At 39.9% G+C, this 15,099-nt stretch overlaps 1 protein-coding gene across 2 annotated transcripts in view; it reads left to right on the top strand.

Annotated features, from left to right (window-relative positions):
- LOC122667521 (protein NO VEIN) overlaps window positions 1-15,099 on the top strand; it is an 81,135-nt gene that overhangs the window by 43,492 nt on the left and 22,544 nt on the right. For both annotated transcript variants that reach the window (XM_043863812.1, XM_043863814.1), the window contains one exon: window positions 7,494-9,755. In XM_043863812.1, coding sequence (XP_043719747.1) covers window positions 7,494-9,755 — 2,262 coding nt within the window. The remainder of the gene's footprint in view (window positions 1-7,493; window positions 9,756-15,099) is intronic.

Here is a 15,099-nt window from a genome sequence, read left to right as displayed (position 1 = left end):
CTTAGTTTAACCTATTCTCTTTAAATCATAGCAAAAAAAAGACCTAAAATCAAAGATTTGAACAAAAAAATCAAGTTTTTTTCAAATAACTTACCAAAACCTTCAAGAACACCTTTTGATTTTGAATCTGGGTTGTTGGATGCAGAAAAAGCTGTGATTCCACCTCCTTTAGAATCGTTTTTACCAAGGATTTGAAGCCCTCAAAGAATCAGGTCGAAAAAATGGGTTTGAACCTTGATTTTGGGGTTTTTCCCTTGGCTGGACAGGGCTTTTTTTTCCGCCTGGAGGCTCTCTGTATCGTGTTCTGCTGGAAAAACTGAACAAAACCCATGTGCTGCTTAAGTGTGTCAAGACGTATCGAGACGTATTGATATGTATCGGTACGTACTGATACGTTAAAAAATAAAAAAAAGTTAAAATGGACATCTTGGCTGTATCGATACGTATCAACCATAGGGTATCGTATTGATATGTATCGGTCAATACATATCGATACAGTCAAGACATTCTATTTTTTTTAAAATAGAGACGTCTTGTTATGTATCGTATCGACCACGATCGATACCAAGACGTATCGGCCGAGACGATACGAGACGGACCGATACTTTAAACACTGATTCCAGTAGCAAAATGACAAAAATTGGGCCGAGGGAGTACTGGAATAGACAGAGACTCACTGCATAAGAAATGTATTGAGAGAAATATCTCAAGTATTAGAGTTGGATTAGCTGGACCAGCCAAGCCAGATTGGGATCCCCAGTGGCAAACCCCGCTGGTCAACCATTACATTAAACTGAACTCATCTGAACTCAACTAGGTGTGCTTCCTACTAAATGGGGTTGGCCACCCAGATCCTGTTTCACCATCCAATTCTGTTTGAAGCCATGTTTGTAGGCCATTCATATGTTTTATCACGTCCTATTCCCAAGCAATTTTTGGCTTATCCCTTGGGGTTTTAACTTCTCTAATCTTCGTCATATCGCTCTTCATTGTCAATGTTTACAAAGGCCTCCATTGCAAATGCCCGTACCACATCAAGCATCTCTCAACTTATCTTATGTTGGAGCTGCTCCTAAATCATCTCGAATATGTCTCACTTCTTATATTGTCTTTTCTAATTTGTCCACTCATCCATCTCAACTTCCTTATCTCAGAAACTTCAATGATCATTCTCTCAATTCCTTCATGGATAGAATTTTTTGCATGATTGATGGGCGTTCTTCCTTCCCAGGAGGACCTCAGAAGCCAGAACTGAAATAAGGGGATATCTGAAGAAGTAGAATGCCATCTATATGTCAATCCAATTATGTCCTGAAGAAAGGCCCAGCTCGAGTGAAAGGTGCTAGGGAATGACAGGGTCTCCTTTGCAAGACTGTGGAGACTGAAGAGGTGTTTTCAAGCGATTCATTTCCTAAATTCCAATCAGACAAACATGGGCAGGGCGATTCAATTTTTTTTTGTCATAACACTTGTAAAAACCTTGTGGTTGTGGATTTCTGGTAAACAGCTAGGCAAAGGCCCTAAAACATTCATATGGACTGAGAAAGTATGAAACTGATAGACGTTTGTGGAAATCCATTGCCCCCACTTATTTATTAAAGAAAAAAGATTGTACAAGGCCAACAGAATTCCCTGCAGACCAGCTTGTCCTACACAGAATTTCGAAGAAAGGCTTGGAGAGGATGTAGCACCTGACCGTTGGGACTAAGCCCTGTAGCCTAATCTTTTACTTAAAAAGACACCATTTTGAGAGGATCAAGGAGGTTGAACGATGAACAGTTGACTCGAGTCAAAATCTCTGAGACAGCAATCTAGTTCTCGGTTCTTGTTACTGGTAGCCCTTTCTCGGTTAGTATTCGTCAAGGCTTCCCCCGTATCTCCTTTTATTTTCACCCCGGCCCTTGAAGTCCTATACAGAAGCATCCAGTCTAGAACGGACCAGCAGCTCATCTCCCCCATACCCAAGTGCAAGAACCTCAAGATCTCCCACCTGGCCTTTGCCGATGATCTCATGATCTTTTCCAAGGTAAATCTTCTCTTGATTGAAATTTATTATGTCGTGCTTGAGCAATTTTGAAGGGATGTCGGGCCTTCGGGTCAATCTCTCAAAATCCTTTCTATTTTTGGCAAGGATCTCTGATGTTGATAAGTCTATTTAGCAAGAGAAGACTGGCTTCACTTTGGGTCGTCTTCCTGTCAAATATTTGGGTTTACCTCTGATACCTACTAAGTTGATTGCTCACCATTGCACTCCTATTTTAGATCTCATGTGCAAGAGGCTCCAACTCTAGAAGGGCAAGCTTCTCTCTTATGCCGGTCGCCTAGAATTATTCAAATTTGTCCTTCAATCCTCTTACGTCTGTTGGTCTAGTATCTTTGGGCTACCTCAGTCCACCATCAATGATCTTGAATCCCTTATGTGTGCCTTCCTCTTGAAAGGATTTGAAGCTTCTAGATTTCTTCGCCCTATCAGGGGGTCTTGGTTTGAAAAGAATTAAAGAGATCAATTCTGTTGGCGTCCTCAAATTGATCTGGAAGCTTGTGGCTAAAAAGAAAAGTATTTGGGTTGACTGGATATACGTTGGCTTGCTCCGTGATGACTTTATTTGGACTATTGCTCTATGTTCTAAAGCTTATTGGGTTTGGAGGAAGATCCTCAATCGTCGGTCTCTCTCTCTCTCTCTTGGGGTTATTATCGCTAAGATTGAGGATTGTGCCTACACCTGTTTTTGGCTTGACCATTGGCATCCCTTGGGCGTGGTCCTTCCCTTAGTTGGTGCCATAGTCATCTACAGCTTGGGGCTTCACAAGTAGTCTATGGTTGCATACATTATTTGCCATGATGTTTGGGCCTCTCTCCATTCTCCCCAATTCACCGATATTTGGAGTTCCTTGCCTTCCATCCCAAAAAGACCGCTAGGTTCAAGCGATATTGTTACCTGGTATCCTTCCTCTTCAGGCTTATTCAGTTCTAAGTCAGCTTGGGACCTCATCACATCTCGTGCCCCTATCTCTCCTTGGCGTAGGTTGGTTTGGTTCAAGGGCCACATCCCTCGCCACAAGTTCTCTGTTTGGCGGGCCCTCTCTAACTGCCTCCCAATGCAGTCTTTTCTCATTCACCAGTAGATTCCAGTTTCCCCTGTCTGTTGTCTTTGTTGGAATGCCACTGAAGACGTTGATCATCTCTTCTTCGCTTGTCCCTTCCCCTCTTCAATTTGGTACAGGATTCTAGCCAAGCGATGGCCAAGGAGAAGAAGAAATTCTTCCCTTTCAGAGGGAATGGATTTGGGTGGAATGAATTTTTCCACCAAGTCTATCTGTGATATGGTGAGAAAGCTTGCTTTTGGAGCGGCCGTCTCTCATATTTGGATGGAACGTAACTGTAGGAAAGGGTCCTCTAATTCCAGAACCTTCCTTTAGATTTGGGACTCCATAGTCTTTGATGTCGAAAGAAAAGTATCGAGGATCTCTTCTAGTTGTGATAGCTCCCCAGGAACAGCAGGCATATTGTTGCCTCCTAGGGTCTTCCCCATCCCTGCTCCATCCCTTGGTCCCCCCTTCTTAAGTTCTGAGATTGTGTTCTGTTGTTTTGCTTGTATTGTCTTGTTTCTACTCCCCTCTATTATTTTTTTTTGGGTGGGGGGGGGGGGAGGTGTGGGGGTTTCCCTTATTTGTCTCCTCCTTTTGGTAATGAATTTTTATTCAGCCCCCCCTCCAAAAAAAAAAAAAAACTTTTAATCTATTTATTACCTCAAAGCATCTCAGGATCCATTTATGTGGGTAAAAATATGAGGTCTACCATTGACTAAAATCTTGAAAAGTTCTAGACTTTAGAGTTAAAATTTTTTAATGAAATAGGAAACAACTTTAGATATTTGGGGCATAGTTATCAAGGCAGGAAGGCGACCATGGCGTTTTAGAGGGCCAAAAAGCAAGCCGACAACGCTATGGCGGCAAGGGCAAAGGCGTCTAAGGCAACCAAGGTGCCTGGATGCCAAGGCGGTGCCTAGGCGACATCTTGATAAGTGTGATTTGGGGTTATTAAGACTGTAGGCTTCGGAGATGATTAGGGGACAATAAAATCTTGAGTCTTAGATGTTTAGATTGATTTGTTGTTAGATAGTAGCAGGTTATGTAAAAAAAATAAAAGGAGAGTATTGTTATGTGTCGATATACATTGTTGTGTTCCTTACTTAACAGGTAGAGATTTTGGGATAAGCAGTTGCAACATGGTATCAGAGCCAAGGAGTCGGGTGTTCGATCCTTGGTAAGTGCAAGGGGTTTGTGTTATGTGTTGTTGTGCTCCCTTGGTGCCACGTGCAGGGCCATGTGTGTGTGGGCCTGCACGTGCTGAGGGGGGGGGGTGTTATGTATTGATATACATTGTTGTGACCCTTATCTAACAGTGTGAGCTTTTGGGATATGTGGTTGTAACAAAGAGAAAGAAAAAACAAAATAAAATAAAAATAATGTAGAGTACGTCCTTGGTTCTCATAGAATCCACCTTCTGTACAATAAATCCATTATAAAACATAGATGAGATGCAATTCAGATTTGAGTAATTTGACATAGCTGTATCTCAAAACAACATGGGTGAAGGGGTTTATAGAGCCTCATAGGACTGCATTAGTACAGTGTACACTCAATACACTAAATACATTCTTACAACCCTAAAGTACAAATATGGACACCTCTACATGTTTCCTTAAATACAATGCTAGGTCTACGGGTGCAACTTGGACCCGAAAAAACCCGAGCCTGAGCTCAGCCTGCCTATCTTTTTCTTTCCTAGGCTTGAGCTGGGATAGAGCCTAGAGGCATGGAAGAAGAACTCGCAAGATCTCGACCAGTTTCTCACTTTTTGAAGTGGTCGAGACGAGATGCTAGGCGAGTTCAAAAAATACACCATCTCGGGCGAAATCTTGACTCGACCCGACCCAGATTTCAACCCTTTTATCCTTTAAAGACTTCCAGAACTCGATAGATCTCGCGAGTTCTCTGTCGAGTTCCAGATTGCGACCCTTTTTTCCCCCTGTGAGCTGCTTCTGCCTCATTTTGCACTTGGATTTCAACGTGCAATCTGCCGGAGACTACATTCAGTTACAAATTGAAGGATTTGCATCATATTTGTGATTCTTCATCTCAAATTTGAAGAATTTTTTAAAGGTAATCTATGTTGATGACAACACTTATCCGAGTACTGTGGCAAACTATGTGTAACACTACAACAACTTTATTACATGGGAAGAGTATGTGGACTGAACCATTCTGAATGAGTGAATGCATCACATTTTATGGGATGATCGATCATAGATGTGCTATGTTAAACAGATTGATGTATTGTACACTTTAACATTTCTAATGCTTATTTAAGTTGCTTTACATTAATTGATTGCTTTCTATTACTAAATTATGTGTAGAGTAGGGTATTTTAGTAAGTCGTCGCCTACCAACCTAGGGTCTGAAGTGAAACTCTCCTATTTGGATTTTGTTTTTGCCAAATCTGATAGTGCCATTGTGTTTAAATGGCCTAATATGGGCCGAGTACCAAGTTTCAGCCCCAAAATAGGTCTAAAACCCATTGAAACCAGCCATCGAGTTGGAAAAAAAAAAATTTACCCCAACTCGCTATTTTGTTTGGTCGAAACCTGTACTCGAGACAAGTTTTTCTTCTGTGCCTAGAGGATGGTCGTGGGTTCGAGTTGGGAAACAGCCTCTCCGCAAAGCAGGGGTATGGCTGTGTACATTATGACCCCCCCCAGAAACCGGCAGTGGGGGAGCCTCGTGCACTGGTTATGTCCTTTGTTAGGCTTGGGCTGGGATTTTCAGTCATGAGCTGAGCTAGGGTTGAGAAATCCCAGCCAGAGGTTGGCTCGAGCTGGGTTAGGGTTGATTCATCAGGATCCAACCCAATTTCCACGCAAATATATTGTATATTATATATTATTATGGATTTGTATCAGGAGCTTGAGTGTTGTATGGTAACTCATGCAGACCACTGTCCATGTCGACTGTACCTAGCTTCGAACCCTGTTCAATGGCTTTAGCTCTTCCTTCGAAACATTTTATCCATATTAAACTGAGAAAAATTCAGGATGGTTGGGGCTTGGCTGAGCCCGGATGAGTTGGTCCAGGGTTAGGATCTTCCTGCTTGAGATTGGGCCAGACCGAGCTTGGGCTGGCATAAGTGAACTCGGGTTGGGTCTGGGTTATGAAGAACTTGAAATGTGCAAAGGAACTTGTGGAAATGCAACAATCATCTGATTACTTAGCTAGAATAATAACTGAACAACTATTGGGTAACTATGAACTTAGAGAATCAAACAATTGATGAAGACAACCATGACTTAATTTACTTCCTCAGACAGACTGAAATATTACGGTACTACCTTAAATACCCTGAACAAACTGAACATGTCCAAATGACAAAACTTACTTTAACGCCCCTGACAAACTAAAATCAGCATATCTCCACAACTTTTGGAACCAAAATACCATTATTACAGTACTAAATTACACTTCAGACCAAAATATGTAAGATCTGCTTGGGCACAAAAATAATAGAAAAACAAAACAGCAACCATAGTGGACACTAAGACTCGAATCGATCACTCTTATTGAGCTCTGCATCACAAGTACTTGGTTTGTTGCACAGTTGTCAAGGCGTCCATGCGCCTTCTTGGTTTCGCCTTGCGTCTAGGCCCCCTTTAATGCCTTATGTCGCCTAGATGCCGTGACAACTATGGTATGTTGAGCCTGCAAAAATTGCTAAATAGGGCATAAGTGCATAGTGAAGGGGTCTCTTCCTTCATTTCTAGTTCTGCATCTAGAATGAAGTGACCCCCCCCTTTACCCCTTGATTTTTTTTTTCTGTTTTCCTTGTATTTCCATTTAGATCATGTCTTCAATCATTAAAAATCCTGTAGGTTAATATTTTTTGTTATTTATTCATGTAAATATTTGTGAAGAAGACATTGTAGATGCAACAGTCTTGTTTTTTGCCTCACCTTTGTTCAACATGTTGAATAAAATTTATGAAAAAAGACATCGTAGATACAACAGTCTTGTTTTTTATTTACCTTTGTTCAACATATCATGCAATTACAAATTCACTTTGCTTAAAAATGGTGATGATAATTTTTTTTATCAGAAGTATTTAATTATATGGGATGTTGGGCATAATTTTTTTTTTTGAATATACTCTGTTAATATTAAGTAGGCATAAACTGTCATGTAATTTTATTGGTGATGGAGATTTGGTTGTTTGGGTAGAGACAGCATGAGCATATTAATAGGGAGCTGTTGTAGTTATTGGTATATTTTAGGGGAAAGATGAAACTGAAACACCCCCACCCACAAAAAAAAATGAGAACAGATTGAAAAAGAATGAAATATAGGCAAGATTGTTCCTCACCTATGTGTCATCTTTCATTGCTTTGTTGGCTATGTTGATATTATGTTGGTAACTGATGTAATTGGTTCCCTTTGTGCAGGTCACTGATGCTCCTGAGATTCATTCAAATGGGTTTCATGTGAAGTTTGATGTTAGTGAGGGTCAGATTGGTTTTGTTTTGCCCACGGTTGTTCCTCCTTGTCATGTTGATGTGTTTAGTAGGTTGTTGTGCTGTGAAACCAATACTACCAGCTGGAACACTTGCATTGTTCTTCCTTTCAGGTCAACGCTGATAGAGGGAATGGGTATGGGAAGTATCATATCAATGTTTTCAGATCTTCATCCGTCCTTACTGTTATTTCTTCACAGGCTTCAGTGTATAAAGTTTAAGAACATGCTTGATGATACACTCATAGTCATGAGAAGAGAAACTATAGGGAATGGCATAGTCAAAGTTTCTCATGGGAAAGAGAACATGTGTTGGTTTGTAGCAACTCAGAAGTTGCAGGCTAATGTTTTTCGCTCTGATGTGCAAACTACGGAAATTGCCATAGCCTTCACTTTGCAGGAATCAGACAATGGAGATTACAAGCCAAAACTGGAACAACAACCAGTTTTTGCTTTTCTTCCCTTGAGAACTTACGGTCTCAAATTTATTCTTCAAGGTGATTTTGTTCTGCCTTCGTCTAGAGAAGAGGTTGATGGAGATAGTGCCTGGAACCAGTGGTTGCTGTCAGAGTTTCCTCATTTGTTTGTTAGTGCTGAGATGTCTTTTTGTGCCCTTCCTTGTTTTTGTGAGAGTCCAGGAAAAGCTGTTGCAGCTTATATGAGTTTTGTTCCGCTTGATGGTGAGGTTCATGGTTTTTTCTGTCATCTTCCTCGGATGATTATTTCCAAGTTACGCCTGTCAAATTGTTTGCTTCTGGAGGGAAATGCCAAGGATTGGGTTCCTCCTTGCAAAGTTCTAAGGGGCTGGAATGAACTAGCTCATACTATCTTACCTCAAACCTTGCTTCAGCAGCATCTTGGGCTGGGTTTCTTAGATAAGGACATAACTTTGTCCAATCCTTTAGCGAAGGCTTTAGGTATTGAGGACTATGGAGCCAAAGTCTTAATTGACATTATATCATCCATTTGTCAAACAGATAATGGAATTGATTCATTGGGCTTGAATTGGTTATCATCATGGATAAATGCTCTTTATACTATGTTGGTCCAGTCTTCAGTGCAAACTTCTCTCAATGTTGTCGTAGAATCAGATCTTATGAGAAGACTGAGGGAAATTGCATTTATTCCGCTTTCAGACGGTACCTATGGCTCAGTGGCTAAAGGTACAATTTGGTTACCATCTGATGCTTTTAGCAATGGATTTGAAGGTGAGCATTGTATCGATACTTTCGGAAGATTATATGCGGCACTCCGTACTGTGAGGCTTGGTCTCCTGAGTGCAGCTGGTGTAAATACCTATAGCTTGGAAGAGATATCAGTAGACAATATTGTGAGGATGCTTCAAACAATTGGTGTCCAGAGGTTAACTGCACATGAAATTATCAAAGTGCATATCATACCGGCCATATGTGATGATGGTATCATGGATAGAGACAATAATTTGATGACAGAATACCTATCATTTGTAATGCTCCACCTTCAGTCTGGTTGCCTTAGCTGTCGTGTTGAAAGGGAGAACATAGTCTCAGAATTAAAAAATAGAGTTTTTGTTTTGACAAATCATCATGGCTATAAACGGACTACTGATGTATCAATTCACTTCAGCAGAGAGTTTGGGAATCCTGTTGATATGAATAAGTTGTTTGGTGCTTCAGATTTTAATTGGTGTGAGGTTGACATCATGTATTTGAAACATCCTAGTACCATATCGTTATCATCTGGACTGACAAAGTGGAGAGACTTCCTTCAAGAATTAGGTGTTACTGATTTTGTGCAAACAGTTCAGGTTGTGAAGAAAGCTACTGATATATCTCATTCATTTTTAATGAATATGCTGAGTGATGGGGACCTTATTTCCTGTGTGTCAGTAATTGAGGATTGGGAATCTCCTGAACTGGTCCACTTACTATCTATGCTGTCATCACATAATAACCTAGAAAAGTGTAAATGTCTCTTGGAAGTTCTTGATGACATGTGGGATGATTGTTTTAGTGACAAAGTGATGGGTCACTGCATGTTTAAAACCACCAAGGAGAGCAAACCCTTCAAGTCTTCATTCATGAACAGCATTTGTGATATTCAGTGGGTGGTATCCAGTATGAATGAAAAGCTTCATTATCCTAAAGATATATTCTATGATTGTGAAGCAGTACGTTCAATTCTGGGGGCTTGTGCTCCGTATGCTGTTCCTATGGTAAGTTTAACCACTACTGAATTCCATTGCTGGAACTGCTGACAAGATATCTACCTGTGCAAATATTCCTATTTAGAGTTGTGTGAGTAATGCAAGATTCGACCTCGAACCAGGGAAACCAGCGGGCGATCCATTGCAGCCAGAATCAACACAATAAAGATGAACAAATTGAATAACTGAAACTTCATTTTGTTTTCTGTTTACATATGAAAGAAGAACATAGAAAAGGATAAGAAGAAGAAGATATAGAGAAGATAGAAAGAAAGGGGGGGGGGGGTTAGGGGAATGGCCTTCTCAGCCTGGGTTTCTCACCCACACCTATTCCAGCCGTTGAAACATGGAACTTCTCCCATAACCGATGGCAACAAGGCCTGAAAATTCTTTTCTCCAAATCTGATCATTCCTTACACTAGGGGGCCTATTAATAGCTTAGGCAAGCTTACAAAATAGATGGAAGAAAATAGAAACTTCCTAAAACCAAAATAGAAGATAGGAAAATAGCAACTAATGAAAATTAGAAACTACTAAGGCTTTATAGATCCAGCCTTCTAAACAAGCAAGGAAACACAAATAGAAACAAACTGAAATTAGAAGCTATCTAATATTCTTTCTAAAACTGAAAATAGAAACAAAACTATGGCAGCATTAGGAGAAAATCTTTCTCCACTTGATGGGTCTACAAAATCTTCAAAGAAATAACTCCACACAAGGAAAATATGAACTGTGACACTGCTCACATGAACAGTGCATGAACAGTATTTTGGTCTTTTAACTTCATTCATGCTTCACTCTGGGCATGGGCTGAGGCTGCTTCAACAGCAGTCGAATCCACAACCTTGCTGGGCTGCTTTTGGGGCTTGTTCCTGTGGGTACATATGGACTTGTGATCTACATCAGTGAGACAGTGAGAGCCTAAGAAATATCCAGCACTTTTTTTGAATATTATGGTCTGTTCTGTTGACTATACGTGTTCTTTTCACTTGATAGGTATGGTGTAAGATTGGTTTATATAAGCGTCTGGGAATGTCTAGATACCTGAACAGTAAACATGCTTAGAGTACATAGTTTGACATGAAATAATACCACTGCTGACCTCATTTACTGCAGGGATACTTCTAGAGTAGGCATATTTGAGAATCAAAGTAGTGCTTCATAAAGGATCACTCTAGAAAACTACAAAATCACAAGTGATACGAGTATAACCCAGAATTCCCATACCATAGAGAGTATTACTCTCTTAACTCCTCGCGATTTTGTTGGTCGTCTTTTTGAAGGAAATATGTAACATGCCTTGCCATAGGAAACTTGAGTAAATATTAGACTTTTGTTTGAATTTGTCCATTGTAGGGACTCAAAGTCACACTTTAAATTACTGGAAGTAAAAGCATGTTATCAGCATGTTGCGTGGGATTTCCATTCCCCTTTCCATGTCCTGAACTTCTATAAATGACTATTTGTATCTTTAGTACCTACATCAGGGGATCTGTCTCTAAATTTGTATGTGGGTATCCCTTGTTGGAAATCTATTTATGCTTTTCACTTATCTGTAAATGTGGGAATATTATGGATATTGAAGTCTGTAAGCATGATACTAGGCCGATCATTCTTTTGACATTCCCTCGAGGCAAACTGAGGAGGAGAAGAGGAAGAAAGAAAAGAAGAAAGGGGAAGAGAAGTCGGGAGAGGAGAAATCCTGTTAGAATGGAAACTCACAGTATCACTCAATAGGCGAACCATGAGCAATAGCATATATTTATAATAAAAGTCTCGGAGATTACAGGTAAGGAAAGAATAACCAAATTACAAGAAAAGACGTAAACATAAATATAGAGACAAGAATACCCCCTGCCTATTACTTAAAACACTTTTAACACTCCCCCTCAAGATGGAGCGTAAGTATCCCCTATGCTCAGCTTGGAACAGCCACCAAGAATTCCGGACGAAACAATGCCTTGGTAAACATATCTCCCAACTAGTTACTAGAACCAACAAACGGAGTGGCTATCAATTTTTTTCATAACGTCTCTAACAAAATGACAATCCACCTCAATGTGCTTTGGTCTGCTCATGAAACACAGGATTGCTGGCAATAGAAATAGCTTCCTGGTTGTCATGGAACATTTTGATCAACTTAGTAACTTGAAATCCAAACTCTTGAAGAAGAGATTTCAACCACAGTAACTAGGCTGCACTATGAGCCATATAGCTCTGTACTCAGCTTTTGCACTAGATTTGACAATAGTAGTATGTTTCTTACTCTTGCAAGTAACCAGGTTCCCACCAATAAAAATACAATAGCCTGTCGTAGATCTTCTCACTCTTAGCACCTGCCCAATCAACATTTAATGTCAAACAAGATCCATATTTTTATTAGATCTGTATACAAGGCCCTTTCCTGGAGCACTTTTAAGATGACATAGAATCTGGCAAGCTGCCTCTAGTGAGCTTGTTTAGGTGTTTCCATAACCTGGCTAATAACATCAATTGCAAAAGAGATATCTAGTCTTGTTACAGTAAGATAAATAAGCTTCCCAACCAACCGACTGTGGACTCAATACCGATGCTTATCTGTCAGTTCTTCACCATTATTATCCCCAAATTTCTGTTGTGGGTCCATAGGCGTGTCAATAGGCTTAGAAGCCTACATACCAATCTTAGACATCCAACACATACTTTCTCTGAGAAAGACTAATACTTTACTACTCTCAAATTCAATTCCCAGAAAATATATGAGGACACTTAAATCCTTCTTTTGAAAACTATGCCGTAAAACTAGAGGAATCGTTACCGGGGATAATAATGTCATAAACATATATAACCAATATAACTATCCTGGAGTCCGACGACGAACAAACACCGAATGATCGGAGTAACACTGAGTAAAACCACACTTTGTATCCACCATACTGAAATAATCAAACCAAGGACTAGGGGATTGTTTCAGTCTATAGATTGCTTTATGAAGTTTAAATACCTTACTAGCACTCTCCCCCTGAGCAACATACCCAAGAGGTTACTCCATATATACCTCCTCAAGCAAATCACCATAAAGAAAGCATTTTCAATATCCAATTGATATAATGATCAATCAAGATTTACGGCAAGAGATAAGCACACGAACAGAATTCAAACGTGCAACTAGAGAAAAGGTTTCAAAGTAATCACCACCATATGTTTGTGTATACCCTTTGGCGACTAACCTGGCCTTGAGCCGCTCTACAGAACCATCAGGATGATACTTGATAGTACACGCCCAATGCCACTGTACAACCTCCTTACCTGGAGGAAGATCAACCAAGGTCCATGTCTTGCGAGAGAGCGCAGCGTCCATTTCCACATCCATCGCCAATTTCCACTTAGGTTGAGAGAGGGCATCATGATGAGATTTAGGAACAAGATGAGCAGACAAGAACAAATCAGAAGTATGAAGTGAAGATAGAAGGTGAGACACAAACACTAACTTACCAATGTGATAAGCAACCATAGACCATTGTGTACGAGAACGTGTACTTTTATGTATAGTGATGGGAAATTTAGTGGAAGGGGAAACATGACCAGGAATTGAATACAGGGAATCTGACCGAATGAGGGGCATCAGAGAAGTAGGAGCAGGCACTTTAGAACGTCATTGATAAACTTGCAGTGGAGCCGGCCCCGATGTAGTTAGAGAATTTGAAAGAGGGAATAAAGCAGGTAGAGATGGAGACTGGAAAATGTTAGTTGCCAGGTTATTATCCTCAGCAGCATAATATGGTGTATGCTAACAAGAAGTTAAGGTCTGCACTTACAAATTTTTGCCAATAACCCTTTTGGGTACGTGAGTATCCAAGAAAAAAACACACTTTGTTGCCCGAGGAGACAATTTTTCATAATCTGGTCGTAAAATATGAACAAAACACATACAACCAATAACCCGAGGTAAAGAAAACAGAGAAGAATTAGGAAAAACAACCCTCATGGGAGCCTTATTCTTAAGAACAAAAAAAGGCATTCGATTAATCAAATAACAAACAGTTAGCACAACATCCCCCCAAAAACTTTTAGGTACATTCATATGAAATAACAAAGAAAGAGCAACCTCTAACAAGTGACAGTTCTTTCGTTCAACCACACCATTCTGCTGAAGTGCTGAGGGGTATAACATATAGGAACGACTAGTTTGATATAACATGCCATGTTCAGAGAAAAAAGAAGCTATAGTACCTTGAGTGTATTCTAAAGCATTATCTGAGCGAAAGAATTTAATAGAAGCATTAAACTGCGTTTTTTGTTTCATTATATAAAGATTTAGAGACAGATAAATACTCTGAATGATTGTTCAAAAAATACAACCTAGTTAAATATGAATGAAAAGAGATACTGTGATGTTTTCCAAATTCGCAAGCTTCGCACTCTATGTTGGAAGTAGACAGTGCCTTCAGGAACTATATATTGGGGCTTGGAGAGTAATTGGAAACATCTACTTGATTCCTTGCCTCTACTGGCAAAAGAGACTCTAGTAGTGTTGATTTCATCATCATTTGGGGATTAAACAGCCCGCAATCCATGGTCAAAACCAGATTTGCGGAAGAATAGTTATCTATCAACACTTTTGAGTTTTTTCATGATTTGTTCAAATATTTATTTTAAGTGTTGTTTGTTGCAATGGATCACTAGTTAGTGAAAAACAACCTGATGCAGATTCATCATCGAAATGGGCTTATTTCTTTAGAAATAAGTCTAGGGTTGGGATATATATATGTTCGGCTTTTGTTCCCAAGGGTTTTCTATGTAATAGGCCACTTTAATGAGCCTAAACTAGGGGTACATAGGTTGCATACGGGATTAGCCCAATACTTAGTTTATTTTTCATGTTTTAAATTGAACCGGTTGAACCATTGGTCCAATTTTAGTGAAATGTTCATATTGGCTGATAGGGTCTTATATCCTATTGGTTATTTAGGAATCTTCTTAGTTTAAGTGTTTTAAATTATTTTAAGTAGTTTAATTATACCTCTCCACGATTTATAAAGAGGAAGGTTGTAATCGCTTTAGGATTTGGCCTATGACCTTTTATTATAAAAAATTAAATCGTGGGAGGCTCCCCCATAGTTGATATTTGAAAAAACAAAATTGTTGGCTGCCAATTGTTGCTTCTACTGCTCTTTGGAGTGTTTGCCTTGTGGTTCTATCAAGGAAGAAGGGCAGGTGGATCTCCTGTGACTCTTTACGCCATGACGGCTGGGAGGTTCTTCTCTGAAGGTGGTTCTATCCTTCAACCCTGTTCAAGCTGCTGTCAGTGGATTTCTGCTGCAACTTGTTCAACAATTTCTTCTTCTAATCCTCTAATTCCCCCCCCCCCCCA

This window comes from Telopea speciosissima, chromosome 7, assembly GCF_018873765.1.
Source record: "Telopea speciosissima isolate NSW1024214 ecotype Mountain lineage chromosome 7, Tspe_v1, whole genome shotgun sequence".
Classification (NCBI taxonomy): domain Eukaryota; kingdom Viridiplantae; phylum Streptophyta; class Magnoliopsida; order Proteales; family Proteaceae; genus Telopea; species Telopea speciosissima.
Note: the sequence above shows the minus strand (reverse complement) of the source record. Positions and strands in the feature narration are given on the sequence as shown.